Source organism: Passer montanus, unplaced genomic scaffold (genome assembly GCF_014805655.1).
Source record: "Passer montanus isolate IOZ18808 unplaced genomic scaffold, ASM1480565v1 scaffold86, whole genome shotgun sequence".
Taxonomy (NCBI): domain Eukaryota; kingdom Metazoa; phylum Chordata; class Aves; order Passeriformes; family Passeridae; genus Passer; species Passer montanus.
This window is the reverse complement of record NW_024373923.1, coordinates 1130152-1149529: the sequence shown is the minus strand read 5'-3', so window position 1 is coordinate 1149529 and position 19378 is coordinate 1130152. Positions and strand designations below refer to the sequence as shown.

The 19378-nt window shown below is 40.2% G+C and overlaps 1 protein-coding gene across 2 annotated transcripts in view; it reads left to right on the top strand.

Moving 5' to 3' along the window:
- Positions 1-19050, top strand: part of ST8SIA5 (ST8 alpha-N-acetyl-neuraminide alpha-2,8-sialyltransferase 5) — a 48974-nt gene extending 29924 nt beyond the window's left edge. For both annotated transcript variants that reach the window (XM_039733362.1, XM_039733361.1), the window contains 6 exons: positions 991-1083; positions 3761-3847; positions 7014-7158; positions 9363-9475; positions 12969-13061; positions 14216-19050. In XM_039733362.1, coding sequence (XP_039589296.1) covers positions 991-1083; positions 3761-3847; positions 7014-7158; positions 9363-9475; positions 12969-13061; positions 14216-14678 — 994 coding nt within the window. In that variant the 3' untranslated portion in view covers positions 14679-19050. The remainder of the gene's footprint in view (positions 1-990; positions 1084-3760; positions 3848-7013; positions 7159-9362; positions 9476-12968; positions 13062-14215) is intronic.
- The last annotated feature ends 328 nt before the right edge of the window (positions 19051-19378 follow it).

The window sequence follows — 19378 nt, the reverse complement described above, 5'->3', positions numbered from 1 at the left end:
TAGAGTTACAGCCTCATGAATTCCAGGATTTTGAAGGATCTATCAAAAGATCTTTCTCTAGTCTTGTTCATAATAATCCTCCTGGTCATCTTCTCTTAGTTTTTCATTGTCCTATCAAGAACTTCATAGGCATGTACAGGTCTTAAGAATTAGGTTTAAATACAGACTTCTAATGATTAGGATGGAAACTGATGCATAGCCTGGTTTAAACCCTCAATCTTGTTTGCCATTTCAATGCAGACTCATTGAGTTCACTTGTCAGCCTGGACTTTTTCTTTTCCCTAAACATGAGTTTAACATTTAATGAGTTTAACAATTTAAACATTGTACTTTTGTTCCCCTTCAGCCCAGTGACTAAAGTAAAGAAATTAACCAATGAAGGAAATATTTCTGTCTATATTTTAATCAGGAATATCACTCTTATTTGTGCTGTGTCTGAGCATTCAAATTCTTTTGTTCTCAGGTTTGGTTTTTTTTTTTTCCTAGAATATAATCCCTGTTTCCATTACCTTCCAAACAAGCCAATAGAGTAAATCCCAGTGAAAAGCTCAGTTGCTCAGGAGTTATAGAATAGCCTCCACAGATGGAATACAACCTCTAGCACTTTTATGTTACTGTTTTTTCCAACCCAGCACAGTCAGGCACCCAAAAGATGGGAATGGTGTTCCTTAAATGATCAGTGCTTTTGCCCTGACTTTCAGTTCCAGCTGCCAAGTGGTGACTGCTGGAAAAGGTAGCTGGTCCTTGTTGTTGCTTCAGGATGGATGAACTCCTGTAGGAATGGACAAACTGGGTGTGGGAGACTGTTCTAGGATCAGCAGGGACATCTGTGCTTTCCTGTGAAAGAACAAGCTGCCTATGGGCCAGGCAGTGTAGCCTCAAGTTAGGCAAAAGTCATAAATGACAATTTTTAGCAAAATTCTGTTGATGTGCAAGACAATTATTGTAGCCTAAACCTTATTTATGATATCTTTTCTTGTCCTTCCTCAGGTATTTTGAGTTTTATGAAGGGCCTTTGGAATACAACTCTACAAAATGCCTGGAATTAAGGCAGGACATCATTGAGGTGAAGGTCTTGTCTATGTAAGTATGACCTAAATGTAAAAAGTAGAAGTACTTAGCAATAAAAGTATTGCTAGAAGTGTTACTTCTAAGGCAGGATGGAATGGTATCTTACAATGACACTGTCAAAAGGTGTAAGGCTCAAGAGATGACATCAACAGGGATCTCAGGAGGGATCTCTAGCCTCATCTCACCTGTACAAGCAGTGTTTGAATTTGATCTGACATCCATTTACAGAACATGGAAGCTTTTCCCATACACTGAGGCATTTTGGTCAGGCCCACAATTATGGCTGAGAATTCAATACGGTGTTTGTAATAACACAAAGAGTAAGAACAGCCAAACTGAGTCATACAAATGATTAGCTTAAGGATCTTTTGTTGACAGTGAGCAGTAGTGAAGGCTGAGAAAGGAAGAAAATGTTCAGTCCTTCCTGATAATAAATACTGGCATAGGGACTTGTGGACTGGTAGAAGGAGTCCAGAATGGAGTAATCAGAGTGGACAATAGACATTTCTATTAATTTGTTTAGATATTTTCTGAGCCCATTTGTATTTCTGACCTCTTCAAACAGCAGAGAGTTTCACAACTCAAAACCCCTCAGTGAAAAGGTAAGAAAATGTGATTCTGTGAAAGAATAAAATATCTCTAAGTTGTGTTTTGTGGTCCAATAAGTATGTCAGGAATCCAATGAGTTGAGTGAGATATATATATGAAGCCACAGTAAAGGAACTGGGTGAAAAAAATGAGTTTGCCAGTACGACAGTGCACAGCTCGGTGATTTTAGTGTTGTCTTTTTGCATTTTCAGCATTTCACTGAGTTTAGGTGCTTAGATTATGCCTAATCCCTCACCACAACTAAAGCCAATGGTTTAGTAGCATTGCAGGCGATGCACAGGGTCTGAAAAGTGCATTGGGAATGTCAGTTCAAAGTACAACTCCACACGTGTATAACATTAAGCAGCTGGGACTACAGAAAATACAGTTTGTTGCTCCAGGTCTGCATGAATCTGAGCATGTCTCCCTGACTGACTTTGTGCACAGCAAAATGTAGGTTATGTCCTTGCCTCCTGCACTGGATGAAGGATACACGAGTAACACAGTTTGCACCGCTTGCTGACTTGCAACGCTTAAAAATAAATAGGAGGGGTGAGAATGTCACACTTCTCCAATGTTCTGCTGAAGATCAGGAGTTCTGAATTGCTTTATTTTCTTTTTGCATACACAGATAATTCCTCTTTTTTCTTCATCTTATCCAGTGGCTCAAGGAAGGTAGTGGAGTCCTGCTCAGCTAGATACGAGTTACCCTAAATTCTACAGTAGATGCCATGTGACACCAAGCTCTTTTACTCTGCTGGTCTCTTCTGGTGTTCTTGATTCAAATGTGCTATGTTTCCCAAGTCAGCCCTTATGGTAATGGAAGATTTCCAAGTTAATGTGCTCTGGTGGGCTACAGAAAGTACAATATGACCTAATTCCTTCCTGCAACTTCCTCAGCCTGGGAAATGCTCGGTTCTGCTCACATTAAATATATAATTATCTTAAAAGTCTATGCTTTATTCAAACATTAAAAGCCCTCAAGCTTGAAGAGAACTCATTAAGACCTATCAATCTAGGAGAAATCACAGACTTCCAAACTTCTTAGACAGCTTATGCAATTGCTTCCTACCTCTAGATATTTGCAAAGCCTTCATTATCTCTGTTGTCCAAACGCACAAGAATATGTGCGAACTTCAGTGTGGAAGTTCTTGGAATTGGTGATATCATCAAAAAATGAGTCATCCTGTATCAGCCTGGCTGAAATAGGAGTGAGGTTTTTTGTTGTTGTTGTTTGGGTTTGTATTTTTTGGTTTTTTTTTTTTTCGTTTGTTTTTTTTTTTTTTTTTTTTTCATTTGAACCCTCATGCCTTATGGAGTCCAAATAAAACAGACCTTGTATTATAAATAGACATTTGAATTAATGGAAGGGAAATTGGTCATTGTTGTCTTTGGTGAGGGATTTTTGTTTTTTTTTTTTTTGTTTTTTTTTTTTTTTTTTTGTGTGTGTGTTTTTGTTTTTTTTTGTTGTTGTTGTTGTGTTGGGGGGTTTTTTTGAGTTTTTTTTTTTTGTTTTTTTTTTTTATAATGAGACTACAGGAGTATTGATTAGCAGAGGAGGAGGTAGAGATCCTTATATAAAGAGCTTTTCCTCTTACCATCACAGACTCTTATCCCTACATGTGAACTTATAAATTTTTCCTAAAATAAATTTACCTACAGTGTTGTGCTGTAGGATCTCACAGATTGCTAACCTCGCTAAAATGAAGCTTTAATTGGCCGAATTATTCCCCTTTTCCAATTGCCCCCTCCTGGGCCCTTCTGCTGGGTGCACCTTTTCCCCAAAACCCAGGTGATTGACAGCCATTTGCTTCCCAGCAGATTTTGGTACAGTAGCTGCTTCTTGGTCAATATTGCATTTTTTATCCTGCAAAAATGGAGAAAGCCTATCAGGGAGAAGAAATCAGTCCCAAACATCAATTCTTGTGTGCAAATGGCTTAGAGTGGCTAGGCCTGAGCAGAAAAAGGAAGAAAAATTATAAATTTTGTACTGTCTAGACTGGCTGATTTGTCCCATCAATTTTCATGGTATTCTATCTGCAGCTGTTTTAGGAAATTAAACCCTGGTAATAAACCTAATTTTTTTTTTTTAATATTTTAGGGTGAAACAAACTGAATTGTTTGACAGATGGAAGAGTCTTCAAATGTGCAAATGGGAGATGAATGTCACAGAAGCCAATTTATTCAAGTAAGAATGTCTCACATTAATGAGACTGAGTAAAATTTACTTTAGTTTGAGTTCAGCTTCTTGCAGAGATCAAAATTTCACATGGATAGCAAGAATAATCATGACAACATTTGGAGTACCACCCTTTTGAATAAATGTGGACTTTTCCCCCTACTTTCAAAAAAACAACGCAGCAACAAGATTTCTGGTGTGTGGAAGTCTTCCAGGAAAGACAAGGAATTTGGTGTGGGAAAGACTTCCAGGTGTTATTTGGGCAGCAGTGAGGATGGAGATGAGATTTAATGGCTGCACCTAATGTGTCAGCCTAACTCTCTGGCTTGGAATGGTAATATCTCTGGTGATACTGCAAATTTGCTCTACAGAATTCTCAAACTTTATTTCTTCTGGATGTTTTAGGAACTGTCAGACCTTGGTTATGACTTTCTCTGGTTGTTTGTTTTTTGGGTTTTTTTAATGGCTTCTCAGCTATTACTCACATATTATCTACATATTTTTTCTGGTCTTCAGAGACCTCTCAGTTAATTTCTGTAGTGTTCTGTCTTTCTTCGTGTAATTTCTATGCTGAAGGTCCTCCATGATCCTCTCAATACACAGAGAAACTGGCCTTGTGAAGGCAACAGTGGATTGAAGCCAAGCCAGTTTTTGAATGTTATATACTGATATATTCCACTGCCATATTTGAGTAGGTTTTGAGAAAGCAAACTATTTCAGGCTGTAGACTGAAGTCTGCAAGGCACTGGTACAATTCAGAGATGTTGTTTGTAATAAGGGCCCCAGCTTTATCCCAAATTCTCTTGCATGATTCCAGGAAATAGCTGTCAGGAGTTAATGAGAGAATGTGAGAATGCATGTGCTGAGTTAGTCATTGACATCTTTAAAAATAACATTGTTAGTCTCAGACTCATAACAGTTTCTCCAACGTGATCTCCACACCTAAGTTTTTTAGGTGTTTGGGATTTTTTTTGGTTATTTTTTCCCTGTATTTTTCCTGGAAATTACTTGGTAGGCAATTATCAGAGCCCGTTTTGAAGAGAAGAGTCATTCAGGATTACAGCTCATTATTTTAAAAACAGCTGGAGTGAGAGGAATAATGATTGTACCCAGAGAGAAAGCAGAACTTTGAGGTATGGAAAGGAGCCCCTTGAGGTTTGAAGGCCAGAGCAGACGTGAGAGCAATGAGAAAGGACTTTCCAAAGACCACCACGAGGACCATAAATCTATCTCAGGCCACCAGCACATTGAACAAAGAACCCCTCCACCCTGTACACTGAGAGAAAAAAGAGAGGAAAGACTCCTGTCACTGCTTCTACCTGCCTGACTGATACATCACTGCTCCAGAAACCCTTACTGGCACCCAGATGCAAACATAACCTTTGTCAGCTGGTTTCAGTAGCAACAGTAGTGCTTGTAATTAAAAAGGAAAAAAATGTCTAAAGCCTGTGGGGGAGAGACATCAGTGTGTGAGTTTGTGGGGAAGCCGCTGTCCCTTAAAAGCAAACCAAGGTCTCTGAGTTTGGAGGCTGTTTAGGAGAAGGATGAAACATGTAATCCTCTGAGCTGTGGGATTTTGAACTTTGCCAGTCCAGTCCCATCATGTGAGATGGGGAGAATCCAGCAGATTTAAATGGCAGCTACTTGAGCAGCAGAGAGGGATGAAGGGCAAAAGCCACAATAAAGTTTGTATGTAGAGACAAAGGAAAGCAGTTTCCTTGAGAGTCTTCTTCCATCAGATATCAGGCATCCACAAAAAAGACTGTGCCTCTGGAAAACCAGCTGGATGTTAAGGAAAAACATCTCTTTCAATTCCTTAAGGAGCAGCCAGTGAAGAGGTTTTTCTCATATCCCAACTATAACAATTCAATTCCGCTATCTGCTTGTAATTATTTTTGCTGTTAAACATTATTCATTGACTTTTTCAGTCTCATTTGCTGCCTTGATCTGATGGTCATTTTGTGCCATCCTGCATGAGTCAAGTATATGAGAGTAATTGGACATCACTGAAATGTTTGCATAATTCTCTATTTGCTTTCTGGTGCTTGTAATAAAGCCCATAAAGAAGACAGGCTTATTCTTCCAACTTAGAATATGAGGCCACACACCCCAGAGGCAAGGCATTTAATCTGGGTTATTTGAGAGCCATCTGGCCTTGTCTTCATGCTTGTGCATTTGCCACGACATGTATTTTTCACTAAAGGTATCAAACACATTGACTGAGAAATAAACCATCTCTGGAATAAGAGTGAGCAGAAGTCAGGGCTTTCAATGCCACCAGCAAAAGAAGAAAAGCATCCAGGGCAGGATGGGAGGTGGGAAAGGGCATCTTATTCACAAAGCTGCTTTTCCCATTTACATTTCATGTGAAACATGGCAAAGGGATGAGATCTGAATGTTTTTTCTCCTTTACCCTGAATCCCATGTTTGGGATTTTATGCAGTTCTTATTTGTACTGGAATTTATTCCATTTTGTCCCAAGGATAAAGAAAATTTTGGTCATTTGTCTGAGATTTTTGAGTTTTAGGCATGACCAGTTTGCCTGGCACCAATGTGCTGGGGCCACATCACCTTCCTGATGCACGCATGTGCAAGGCCAAGGGCAAAACTAAAATCTTTGAAGGTTTTTTTGTTGTAGTCAAAGTGTGCTGTGCTCCACAGCAGTCTGTCAAGTGGGACAGTGTGTCTTTGGGTATTGCTGTGTTTAAATACTGCCCTGCCTCATTTCCACATCTCCAGAGGGTCTCTTGAACCCCTACATTTCCTGCCACTGGGCAGGATGAGTATGAGTATGTAACTCATAAAATGTTGAAAGTCTCTAAAGTAGAGAGGGACTAATTCACTAATGTGGTTTTGCCAGGATATGGGAGGCAGAAACTCATCTTTGGGGCTACAGCAGGGCAGAATTTGCACATGAATTTCCCACAGCCTAGAAGAGACAAGTGTAGGTATCTAATTTACTCTCTTTTCTTTTTGTTTTGCCAGTATTTTCAATCAAAGAAAATTCACCAAATCTGAAGTTTTCTGAATGAAAATTCAGCAAACCACCATTTTACCCATCCTAGGGCTAAAAAATTTCTTTTTGGTGAAAAAATACCTTGTTGGGAGTAACAGCAATTGCAAATCCTGTGTCATGCCATCAGCTCCTTGATCTTATTTCCTTTTCTTTTCACAGGTCTACTCTGTCAAGGTGTTGCAACGCCCCATCCTTTCTGTTCACCACCCAGAAAAATACTCCCTTGGGAACTAAACTGAAATATGAAGTGGACACAAGTGGAATCTTTCATATCAACCAAGAAATCTTCAAAATGTTTCCAAAGGTACCTCTGCCCATTTGCAGGATCAGCTTCACTGTACTTGATATATGAGGCACTATTCTATAGCCAAGCATTTAGCACTTGTTTGACAAAATTCACTGCTTATACTTTGAAAATTTTTATTTTTGATACAATATTTTAGATGATTATTCTGTTTTCTGGTGTCGTCTGCAAAATATATACATACACATCCATCCATATATATATATATGTAATTTCCTGCAGAATATTGCTGACTTAGGAACAAAGTGGATAATGAAATAAGAAAGCTAAATAAAAGAGACACTGATTTATCAGAACTTTTACAAAGTGTAATATTCACATATAATAAATCCAACATTTGAGGGTAGATCTGCTTTTCTTTTTGGCATGATTGTTTTATAATTAATATTCACAATGACTATTTTTATACTTATTTCCATTTTCAGATTATCTGTGAATGGGCTTCATAATTTTTAAATGTATTCATCATAATGATTATTCAAAGCCTTTCCAGCAAATAACACTTGACCTCCAGGGGTATTCAAGGTTATAATCAGTGGGCAATTCCCTCTGCACATAGTGACTGATGAGCAGGAATGGGCTGATGTGGCTGCAGATTTACCACGAAGCACACCCCTTCAATTTACAGCAGCATACTTGGAGGGAGTGGCTGAAATTGATCCCTTTTGAAAAGCCAGACTTATGTTCTGGTTAGGTATTTAGATTTGTGCCATTGAACCTGTCCTTCAGGGTCCAGCCACTTCTAATCCTTTGGCTTTGTGAGCACTGGTGAGAGGAAGGGAAGTGTTGTTACCTGAATGTGCACATGGGGAGCTGGGGCAGAAGCAGGGAAAGGCTGGGATCCAGGAAAGCACTTTGGCAACTGGAGACGTGCAAAGAATGGCTGCATCTAAGTTATCCTCAAAACCCTGCCTGCTTAGGCTGATGAGTGCATGGAAGTCTGAACACCTGAGATCTGCTAGGTTTGTCCTAGCTGTGCTGTTTGTCCAGGTATGATCAGGGTGCTGTGAAGGCATCATTACATGCCAAAATGCCTTTGGGGAGACACTGGGCAGTGACCAAAGCCACCCTCTGCATATGAGCAGGGCTGCAGCCTAGTACATGTAGGAAATAAAGGGCTGAAAATGCAGAAGCAATGCTGTAGGGGCAAGAGCCTTGTGCTAAGCTTGGACACCTGGCTTCTGATTTCCCTTCCAGCGCTGCCAAGGGACTGTGTGTTAAGAAATCACTGCATAAAGCACAGACAGCTCCATATTTCCTCTCTGTCAGACAGCTGCTGCTTTTCTCAGGCAGGTGTAATTGCATGCCCTTTTTGCCTCATGGCTTATGGATGCCGTGGAAAGATCCTGGGAATAATCACCCAGAAATGTCAAGCCACTCTTGCATCCCTCTGTAGTTTTCAGCATGAGGTTATTGATAAAATATGTATGTACCAAAAACGAGCACTCTCATGCTTATGTAAGCACATCCCTACATATTCATAAGGTGTAGCATGGCTCAGTTCTTCGTCAGAGCCCTCTCACCCTAACAGCCCAGTTTGTTCTCAGGATGTGATTTTCACTCTCTGGCTTCAACAGCAGCTGCATCTCTGTGTGTGAAGGCAGGATTTTGCCCAAACATTACAGGAGGATTCATCATCCACAAGTTCATAAAGGTACCTGACCAAAGGCAGTGCTGGTAGTGCAAATGCTAATTAATAATCATTAATACTATTAGTGCAATTAGAGTTGGTCAGCAGTAAAATTGGGGCTGCTTTCTGTGATGTGCTGTCTGACAGATTTCTTGGGCTTTACTGGCTGCCCTGGAGACTTCCCAAAAGCAGGACACCAGAGCCTGAGGAGCCAGCAGTTTGCAGGCAGCTCAGAAAACAGCGCCTGAGCTACACTAATTCATGGTTTGAGCCCTCACGTGGAAATCAAAGAGGAAAGCAAATGTCTAAAATTACTCCTTATGTTATTGAACCTGGGAAAAAAGAACAATTTATTTTTCCATTTGGGTTTGTTGCCTGTTCCATCTGTAATTGCACAGCAAAACATCCCATCACTTTGTGTAGAGGGAATATTGCACCCCAGAACCAGTCAGCATCCTATGAATGAGGCATCAAGGTGCAGTTTCAGAGGAAAAAAAAAAGGAAAAAGTGAAAAAGAGGCTTGTTGTCTCCATGTTTTGGCGTCTTTAACTGTTTCCTTGCCGTGCTGTTGCAGGACATGCCGTACCACCGCTCCCAGTTTAAGAGGTGTGCAGTGGTTGGGAACGGAGGAATTCTGAAGAACAGCAGATGTGGCCGGGAGATTGACAGTGCAGACTTCGTGTTTCGGTAACCACCACGGCTCCATTTGCCTCTTTTTCTGCCTTTTCTAATGCCAAACAGAATATTGCAAAGCTGTTCTCTCTCACATGGAAACATGACATTTGCTAAATTGGCTGTGTCATGCCTGCTTCTTGCACAAAAAGCTGCATTTCAAAAAAAACCCCAAAACAACAAGAAAAAAAAACCCAAAAAACCAACCAACCAAACAAAAAACCAACCAAAAACTCCAAAAACCAAAAAAAAAAACCTCAAAAAACTAAAAACTCCAAAACATCTTACTTTATAATATTTTTTTTAATTAAGCTTTGAGGAATTATTTATCCCTAACTCAGTGGGGTTAATCACTGACTTATTGGCAAAGACTGTTGCTCTCTTTCAGGATATCCCCTGCCACTGAGGTTGTGGATTTATCTTTCTATGGATATTACCCTATAAGCAGTGTCCTATGAACCTGAGCATATTTTCTGAGCCAGATCTGAGCCTCTATTGAGTGACAAGCGGCTTGGTCAGAAGTTAATTGCTCACAGCTGATGTGCCTCAGAAGTGTGTTTATGGACTGGTGTAGAGCTCAGGTGTTCAATAACAGGATTTACTGTAATCAATAATCAATCCAGGGCCTCCAGAGTCACCAAAATAGCTTTAAAGATCAAGTGTCTTCACTGCTCCTCACTATATGTGGAAATATCCAGGTTTTGCATAAACTGGGGTGTCCCACGATGAGTGTCTCTGATAAGAGAGTCTAGCAGCAGTTTTATAATCCTTAATATATATGAGAAAAATTTTTTTTTTTGTTATTCATATGCATGACTAATCCCCCTCTAAATCCTGTTAAGCTCTTTGCCTGGGTCATGGCATATGACCACTAGCTCACAGATTCATGACTTGTTCTCTAGAAAAGAAAAATCTCTTTATTTCAGTTGGCCTATTTTCTGATCTTGGGTATATTATTGTCAGTTTAGAATAACCACATGTAAAACAATTAATTTCTCTGACTTCACACCAGCAAAAATTAGATCAGATTTTGGTTCAGTGCAGTCTTAATTTAATTTTATATCATATGAGAAAATTGTACAGGTCCTATATTCAGGATTCATTCTTTTCAGACCCCTGTGTCTTCCTCTTATTCCAACTTTACAGAAAACTGTTATCTTAGTTTTCAATGAAAAAAAAAAGTCTGTGAGAAAGTCCAGGCTTCACATAAGTTCTTTAATAAAAGCTTAGTGTACTCCATATGCATTAAATAATTACTGTAGATTCCCTGCTGTTGTGTTGGATCACAACCATAAGCATGGATGAAAGGAGCAGCCCATGTGACACATGGAGATGGCAAGCTTTTAAGCAGAACCTGAAATATGTCTGGGAAATCTCATCTATGTTTAAAGACTTTTAGTAGAGGTCCTGTTTTACCATTGCTACGCTTCCTTGAATGGTACCAAAACAGGTAAAAAAAGAGGAGATTATTACAGAACTTAGAAACTGGGTTGTGTTTTGTACTGTAACAATTAAATAAAGGTTTAGTCTACAGAACTGGAATATGAATAAATATATCCGTGCCAAAGAAACCCCTGGTTCACTATCTCCAAATTGTGGATTATGCAAAAAGATGTGACAGTGTTTTAAAGCTCAAGGTCAGTTTTAAAGTAAAGCTTGTGTTCAAGGTCAGGTTTGAACACATCTGCTTTCCAGTCACCACTCCACTAAACTATCAGGAATCATCATCTTGGCCAGCAGTGAAATTATTTAAAACATTTCACAAGCTGTTTATGGAGCCCTGATTACATTCAACAACACCTTCAGGACACTTGGGGAAATCTTTTCTTGTGGCCAGCAGCATGCAGCCAGGATTGTTCTGTGAAGTAAATTCTGAAAGCAATTAGTTGTAGTACAATAGGATATATAAGATACACACCAGGATTGTATTTACTAGTAGTTATTGTCTGTCTCCATCTACTGGCCAGAGCAGAGCTCTGTGGTGGAACACCGGGTGAATTTAGAGATGGGACTGCTCTCTTGGTGGGCATGAGTTTTTGGAGTCTTGTGACAAAAGTACAGTTTGTGCAGATGGGACCATTTTTATAAGGCATTATCACCTTCAAAAAATTCAGTCACTCTTAATCCTCGTGTGAATTTCCTATTCGGAAACACTGAAGGTGATTATTTGAAAACCCTCCTCAAATATCATCTAATAAGCACAGTGCCCAGTGCTTGGTGGTACTGGGAGTGCCCAAGGACTTGAGTTGCATGACCCAGCAGAAGAAAGCACTAGAAATGGTATTATCTATACAAAGGATAGCCAAAAACAATTCCCTGATCAGATAAAGATGGGCTATCTGTAAGGTGGATGTGAACTTTTTGAGTGTTAGGACTTTGAAGGAATTTTGTGCATTCTTCTGCTCCCCAAACTGTCCTCTCTCTTTGACTGAGAAATTATCCTGTCAGCTGAACTGTGGTATTGTGAAAACAGTAAGCATCTCTTACCCTAAATACCACCACAGTTTTTGCTCAGCCCTGTTCTTCAGAAACATGGACAACTTTGAGAATTAGGCACTGCAGTATTTCTGAGATGTGGGAGGGTCTGAACAGTGATGGTTTTAATTGAGGCTTGCAGGTCACTTTAAAAAGCTTTCAGTGTCACTCAGTGCCTAACTAGCTTAAAATGAATGCAAAACCAGTCGCCAGGCCACACATTTTATCCCTGAAAACACATGCTGAAGGTTTTTTTTCAGCTGGATTTCCTTTGGAAGGAAATACAGTGTGATAGCTTGTGAGTGTGCATTTCAGTAACTTCAGCATCTCCTGAGGGATGCTCTAAATTTTGTGAGATGATGTATCTGGGACAAGGCCAAGGTGACTGGAGGCAGGGCAAAGTGAAGGCTTGCAAATCTCACAAGTTTGCTTCCAATAACTTTGGTGTCCTGTGGTGAACTTGCAGAGTCAGAATTGCTGCTATTACACCGCGTTGGGAGATGCTTAAAAATGGAAAAGGAAGTGAAGCAAATAGTTTGGGATTAATTAGGTCTGGATTGATTTCTCTCTTGTGGAACATTTCCCCTAAATTCTCCTGGGTATAAACCGAAGCATCTTAAAGGCAATGTTTTAGATATAGTTTATTAATTATTGAATTCATCTCAGCTGCTGCTCAGCAAGCCTTTGATTTTATAGGCTGATTGGCCTTGGAGCTTCAATCCTCTTTGCATCCTAAACTGCCAGAGTAAATAGGTAAATTGCTATTAAGGAGGCAAAATGAGCATTGGCTACACCTGCAAAGAAGGGTGATCTCTCACAGGTGAGGGAGCAAGAGAGGTCTTCACACAGCCCTCAAGAACCTTTTAGATTATTGCACAGTTTGGGCAATATCAAATGTTTTGATACAATTTTAAATGCTCACTCTGTTTCTAGATTTGTTGCTTGGCAGAAATGCTTAAATAAATTTTATTTTCTAGTCCTGAAAAGGTGAAAGAAATATTTAAACTTTCTTACTAATTTCTCTTTTTTATAGATGCAATTTGCCTCCTATATCTGAGAAATACTTCATGGACGTTGGGGTGAAGACAGATGTCGTGACGGTCAATCCCAGTATTATCACTGAGAGGTTATTTCTGTTTTTTCTGTATTTTCATTTATCTTGATTTTCCAAATCTACCTTCAACATAATTCTGTTTCACACAATTTTTTCCCAAATCCTACTTTATGCCATCACTATGAATCATACATTTCATTCTGAATCGAATAAGTAACAAGTTGTAGAAATGTGTTAAACACTTAAACCTGCACTTTGATGATAGAAAATGGAAAGGCAATGAGCTAAAATTAAATTAAAACAACAGAGCCATCCTTGCCCTTCTCTGCATGCAAGTCCCATTCAAACATCTGAGAAACATTCAGGGTGAAAGAAACTGGATCCCACCCAAAATGTTAAAGTCATAGAATCAGAGTCATTAACATTGGAAAATTAAGATCATCAAGTAAATAAAGTAACACACATTGTAGCATGTTTAAAAGAAATGTCAGTGAAACTTTACTGTAGACAGGATTGACTAGGTGATTTTTATTTTAAATTTGTTAATGCCCTAATGCTTACATTGTGACATTTTTGGGACCATGACGCTCATTACTGCTTTCCTTTCTCAATGGGGGGATGTGTTTCTTTTCTCAAGCAACATAAAATAATTTCTTTGACTTTGGATTTCTTTTAAAAATGCTACAGCTAGACATTTTAAATACCTGCTAGCTTTGGTGTTGGCCTCTTTTTTATACATCTCTGCACTGCACAGTGCACCACACACCTTGGGAAAAATTACGTACTTCTAATAATACCATGAGAAGAGAGACAGGATCAGAAATGGCCACAAGGTTATTATGAAGTTATTATGAACTTTTTAATTTTAAATTAAATTTTAAAAAATATTAAAAACTATTTTGAAAAAATAATAAATAAAAATACGTGAATGAATTAATTAAATAAAAAAATTAGTTAAATAAAAATAATTAAATTAAGTAATAAAAATTAATACTTTTTGAAGTTGGGGTTTTTTTTACTTTTTTAGAAATATGTAATTTTTACCCTTCATTTCATGCTGATGCTGTAGCTACAAATCTAAGTATGTTCCTGTTGATAACGGGAAGCCATCAACGGGAAGCATCACCTCAATTATCCCTGCGTCACAAACGTTTCAATAAAAGCCCATTGGGTGTTTCTTGCTGGGAACGGGCTGACCACCACTCACCACACCCTCTCCCCGTCAGATTCCACAAGCTGGAGAAGTGGAGGAAGCCCTTCTACGACGTGCTGCAGGTGTACGAGAACGCCTCCGTGCTGCTGCCGGCCTTCTACAACACGCGCAACACGGACGTGTCCATCCGCGTCAAGTACGTCCTGGACGACTTCGAGTCCCAGCAGGCAGTTTATTACTTCCACCCCCAGTATCTCATCAACGTCTCGCGCTACTGGCTCGGCCAGGGCGTGCGGGCCAAGCGGGTCAGCACCGGGCTGATCCTGGTGACTGCGGCCCTGGAGCTCTGCGAGGAGGTGCACCTCTTCGGCTTCTGGGCCTTCCCCATGAACCCCTCAGGGATTTTTATAACTCACCACTACTACGACAACGTCAAGCCTCGCCCCGGCTTCCACGCGATGCCCTCGGAGATATTCAATTTCCTCCACATGCACAGCAAGGGGATCCTGCGGGTTCACACGGGGACCTGCAGCTGACAGGGACACGGCGAGAGTGCGGCAGGAGCTCGATGGCCTGTGTAAGGTGTAGGAGGTTTTGTTACACCCCGAGATTATGCAATAATTGTTTGATATAAATTTCCTCAAGGCATTGCATCCCATAAGATCTAGGACACCAGCATCTTTCCTGCTAGCAGAGTTGGGTCCGTAACAGTGTAGGAGAAGCAAAACTCCTCTGCCCCAGGGTACACGCTGTCCTGGAAAGCAAGTCAGATAAGAAGCACATTTACAATACATTTAGGGATAAATACAGCACATTCATATATTTATCATTTCACTATGGAGAAAAGCACCAAACTTTTGAGGAAAAACAGAGGTGGAGAATTTTAGCATAGATTATATGACTTTACATAGGATTCTGAATTGAGTACCTTGGGGTATTGCCAGATGTTATTGAACACTCTGTTCTCTGGCCTTTAGATTTTTGAAAATACTCTTTAGCATTATAGCTTAATGGGGATATATAACATAAAAACTTTGTTCTGTAATGTCACAAAGTGTTGATCAAAAATAGCAGATAGATGTGCTAGGAATAAACAAAATCACTTTATGAATTTTTTCAACCAGGATAGAACAGAATGTTGAACTCCCATTCACAGCAACAGGTAACTGTGTGAATCATATTGTGATATTCTTTTAGAGATTGTTTTTTCTTCCTTCTTGCGCCTTGCATTTCTGTTCTCCTCTGCTGATTGTGCTTCCTTCCTCCTTGTCTGTGATGCTTTCCTTCTGGCTAACACATCGCAATGTGTGCACTTCCTCCTACAGCCACCATCTCAGCATCACATTGGAGTTCTTGCTGAAGAAACAAGCTCCTTCACAAGGTTTTCTTGAGATGAAGAGCAAGGGGATTACGTAGTTATATTTTACAAGTTGATTTTTTGGTTCAGCATAAGATAGAAAAAACCCATTTCCTTGTTGATTTTTATTAGAGACTTTGTAAAAGGTATCTGAGAGTTGATTTCACTGTTGTGCAGGTTGAGTTAACACTTTCAGGTATCTGTAATATGTTAATGTCAGGAAATGAGATTAAAATTCAGAGAAGTTATTTTGTGGCTTAGATTATGATGCTTATTTTAAAATTATGCATCTTGAGATGTCAAATGTCTTAATGTGGTGTTTTTGTATATTGAGAATGTTATTAGGATAGTAAAAGGGCTGGTGGTGTATTCTTTAAATGTCATCAGTGTAGCTCTGTCAGATATGCCAAGCCTAATTTTCCACCTGCTACAGTTGACAAAATCTTGAAGCAGAAGAGATGCCACAAGTTGCTTGAGTTTATTTTGTTGTAGTAGGCTGCTGGCATATGCCCTTTCATACTGGTATGACTGCATACACAGGAGGTGAGGGTTGCTGTTCCAGCTGTGCTGGCATGGTTAAATGAACAGAGTTTCCCTGTCTAAGTTCCTAGTCTGAAGCACTCGGGCTGTTGCCTTGTCTTGTCTTGTGTAGATTACAAGATCTTTGATCAGGATTTGAAGTTTTTTTCAATGTATGAGGTTTTTTGTTTTTTGGTTTGTTTTTTTTTTTTGCTGGGGGCTGGGGGGGAGAGGGTTTAAATCCAAATATGGACTTGGATTTTGACTTTGTAATGCATGAATGCACAAAGCTTCTTTTAAAAGCGTCTGTGCTATGCTGAGAGCTGTGCAAGTTGCTCACACTACAGATAAAATGATCACAAAGAAAGTGAAAGCACATTGGTCACAATTTCAAAAGTCCCTGCTGGCCGGCAGTGCCCTGGATGGTATGTGAGAGTGCATTTTATTTACACTACACTCCTGAGATTTGATTGCCTTAGAAGCAACCCATATCCTTGGCAAAAATGTCAGAAGTCACCTGGGAAACATCAGTCAGGGGCAGGTGAAGGACCAGTGCTTAAGCTTAATATATTATTTGTGGTGATGTGTTTTAGGTCTTAGAGTTACACTGTGTGTTATTGAGCACCCCCTCGTATTGTCTACCTGTGAAATAGGCAGCACCCCCATCAACCTGCAGGTGAAATGGTTTCCTTGACTCAATATGCAAAAGAGATCTTTGTCTTTGCTGTGTTCTGTAAATTTGTGTGCAAAGGGCTTTGACAATGAAGTGCTGTGATGAAAGTGCTATTTAGAGAGCAATGTGACACTGCAGGTTGGCTGTCTCGCTGTGCATTAAGTTTTATGATAACAGTAATGACACTGAAGCTGGTGCTCAGAGCCCTTACTCCTTATTCTGCCTGAGTTTGGGACTAGTAGTGGCTTCAGGTTTGCTTTGCTGCTGCTGCTCTGCTAAGGTTACCTTCTTTAGTAAGAGATTTTTCTTTACTATGGTGATGGAAGTGAACAAAATCAACTGAAAGGAGTCTGATGCGTTGCAAAAGGCACTTCAAAAAAGATGGGAAAGCACTTGAGAGGCATCCATTTGTTGATAGAAATAGTGCAAATCCCTCTTTTTAGTTGCAAGGAATCCTTTTGTACAGATAAAAGGATAAGCAAAACTGCATTTACAGTTAATCTGTAAATACAGGGTCACAGACATTTCCTTTCCATTGTTTGCTTCATATAAATGAGCAATGTAAATTCACTGTAATGAGTGCAGTGTTACTGTGTTTAGATTTTGATTGCTTATAAATCTATAGCTACTATATTTTTTTAATGATTTTAAGAAGTGTGTGCAGGTTACTTGCACATATGCACCAAAGGCCCAGTCTTGCCACATTTGTGTGAAAAGAGCCCCCATTCAGGTGGGTGGGTATTTTATTTGTGTGGGACTGCAGAAACAGGCCCAGATATTTCTGTGAAGGTGTACATAGGTGTACAGTTAAGGAGTGATTCACAAGCCAGAAAGATAATTAATGAAATATATATAAAATACTAATTGAGATTAAATACATGTTGCAACATGTTCGCTTTCCGATTCATTTTTCAGGTGTTGCTCAAAAAATGATTGCAAAACTATGGCATTTGTCAGAAATTCCATATGTGGAAGGGCTTTTGCAGAAAGAAGGACGCTCCTTGGTTTCTGCCATCATTCTTTTGTGTGCTGAGCATAAGAAAATATTCTTTTGACATCAATCATTTTTCTGATTTTGGGGCTGGTTTTGTTTTCCTTTCTCTCATGAGGTCTAAGCTCCAAATGTCCAATCTTAACCTCTGAACAACAGGATATATGAGTGATAAGAAGTGGCTGTCAGGTGTGTCTGCTGCAAGTAAAGGATGTGTGTAACATGTTGTGCTTTCCCAGAGAAAAGTCTTCAGGCCCCAGAGAAATCCCCCCACCAATAATTCTGATCTGTCCATGAGGAAAGGCTGTCAGCTGTCTGGTACCACATCCTGAGCTTGAGCTGTAATCTCAGCTCTACTGCTGAGGATATGAAGCCTGAGACAGGCAGGCAGAAAATGTTATGGTTTAATCCCCAATTCCTCACATTATTTAGGAGAATCCCTTAAGAAGTTCCTGATATCTGCATACACTGGCAGTGCAAGTTCAGTTGGAAATGATAACTAGGATTGCTTTGACTTCATTGTCAGGTCAACAGAGGAGGCTTATGAATCTGCCAGTGCTGTCATCAAAGGGAAGGAAGTATTTAGCTGGAACAGTTTAGCTGATTGCTTTTGATTCATGAAATCCAACTTCGCTGTTGGACAGAATGGCTTCAATGGCGATTGGGCCATTATAATATTTTAGCATATTTCCTGTGATTGCAACAGAGTTGTCAAAGCCAGCTCATGAATTGCAAAAGGGAGAACCATGCCATGACAGCTCCTTCTGCTGCTATCTCAAGGAAGAGAGGGACCATGCTGAGCAGGTCTGTGGTCTGGAGAAACAATGTGGAGGGAATACAGGAGACTGCAAGCACAGCACTGCTCCAGAGCCTTTCGTGCTGTGGAATAACACGACAGAAACAGATTAAATTTCACAGCTTGCAGCAATCAGGGGTGGCTCCTCCAGCCCTTGAAAAGTCCACCCTCTTGCAGGCTCAGCTGATGATGAATTAAGGGTGACTCGGGATGGCCAGATGTAGTAGACAGAAGGAAATCAGCTCCAAGAATAGTCCCCTCTGTGGGTGTTTGGTGAATCAGTGGAAGGGCTGCTCAAGCCTTGGAGGCAGGAGCGCTGGTGGTGACGCAGCTGCGTGGGTGAGCTGCCCGTGCTCGGCCCTCCCTGGCAGCGAGGAGCAATCTCTGCTTTGCCTGTGAGGGAAACTGAGGTGGAGAGGCAGGGAATCTGTCCTTTCTGATCTCCTGAGGCCACGTGGCTTGTCTGCTTGTGCGCTTGGGTAGTGAATGTGAAATGCTCTGAAATGGGCCTTTTTCCTGACCCCACTCGCATCTGAGTGTGCAGAGAGCCTTGGAGCCTTTACAAGTATAGGGAAAAAGGAAACAGCAAAATCTGGCAATCCCTAAAGGGCCAAGTTCCCTGGGAAATTCTGGAGTGAGCTGAGTTGCAGGAATAAAGAAGTCAGTATTTATGCTTAGGGCCTTTACAAAACCCAGTGAAGCGTGTGGAAATTTTGTGTGCCCCAGAAATGGCCCTTGATCCTGGGCAAAACGAGCAGCCTCTTTTTTCCCCCTACCTTGATTTCAGATACACTTTTTAATATGCTTTAGATACAGTGCAGCAGCAATACCATGCTTTTAATGGTGTGAGTAAAGAACAAGCTCCTCTGGAAGCAGAAGTGTTGTGACTGTCACTCTCCC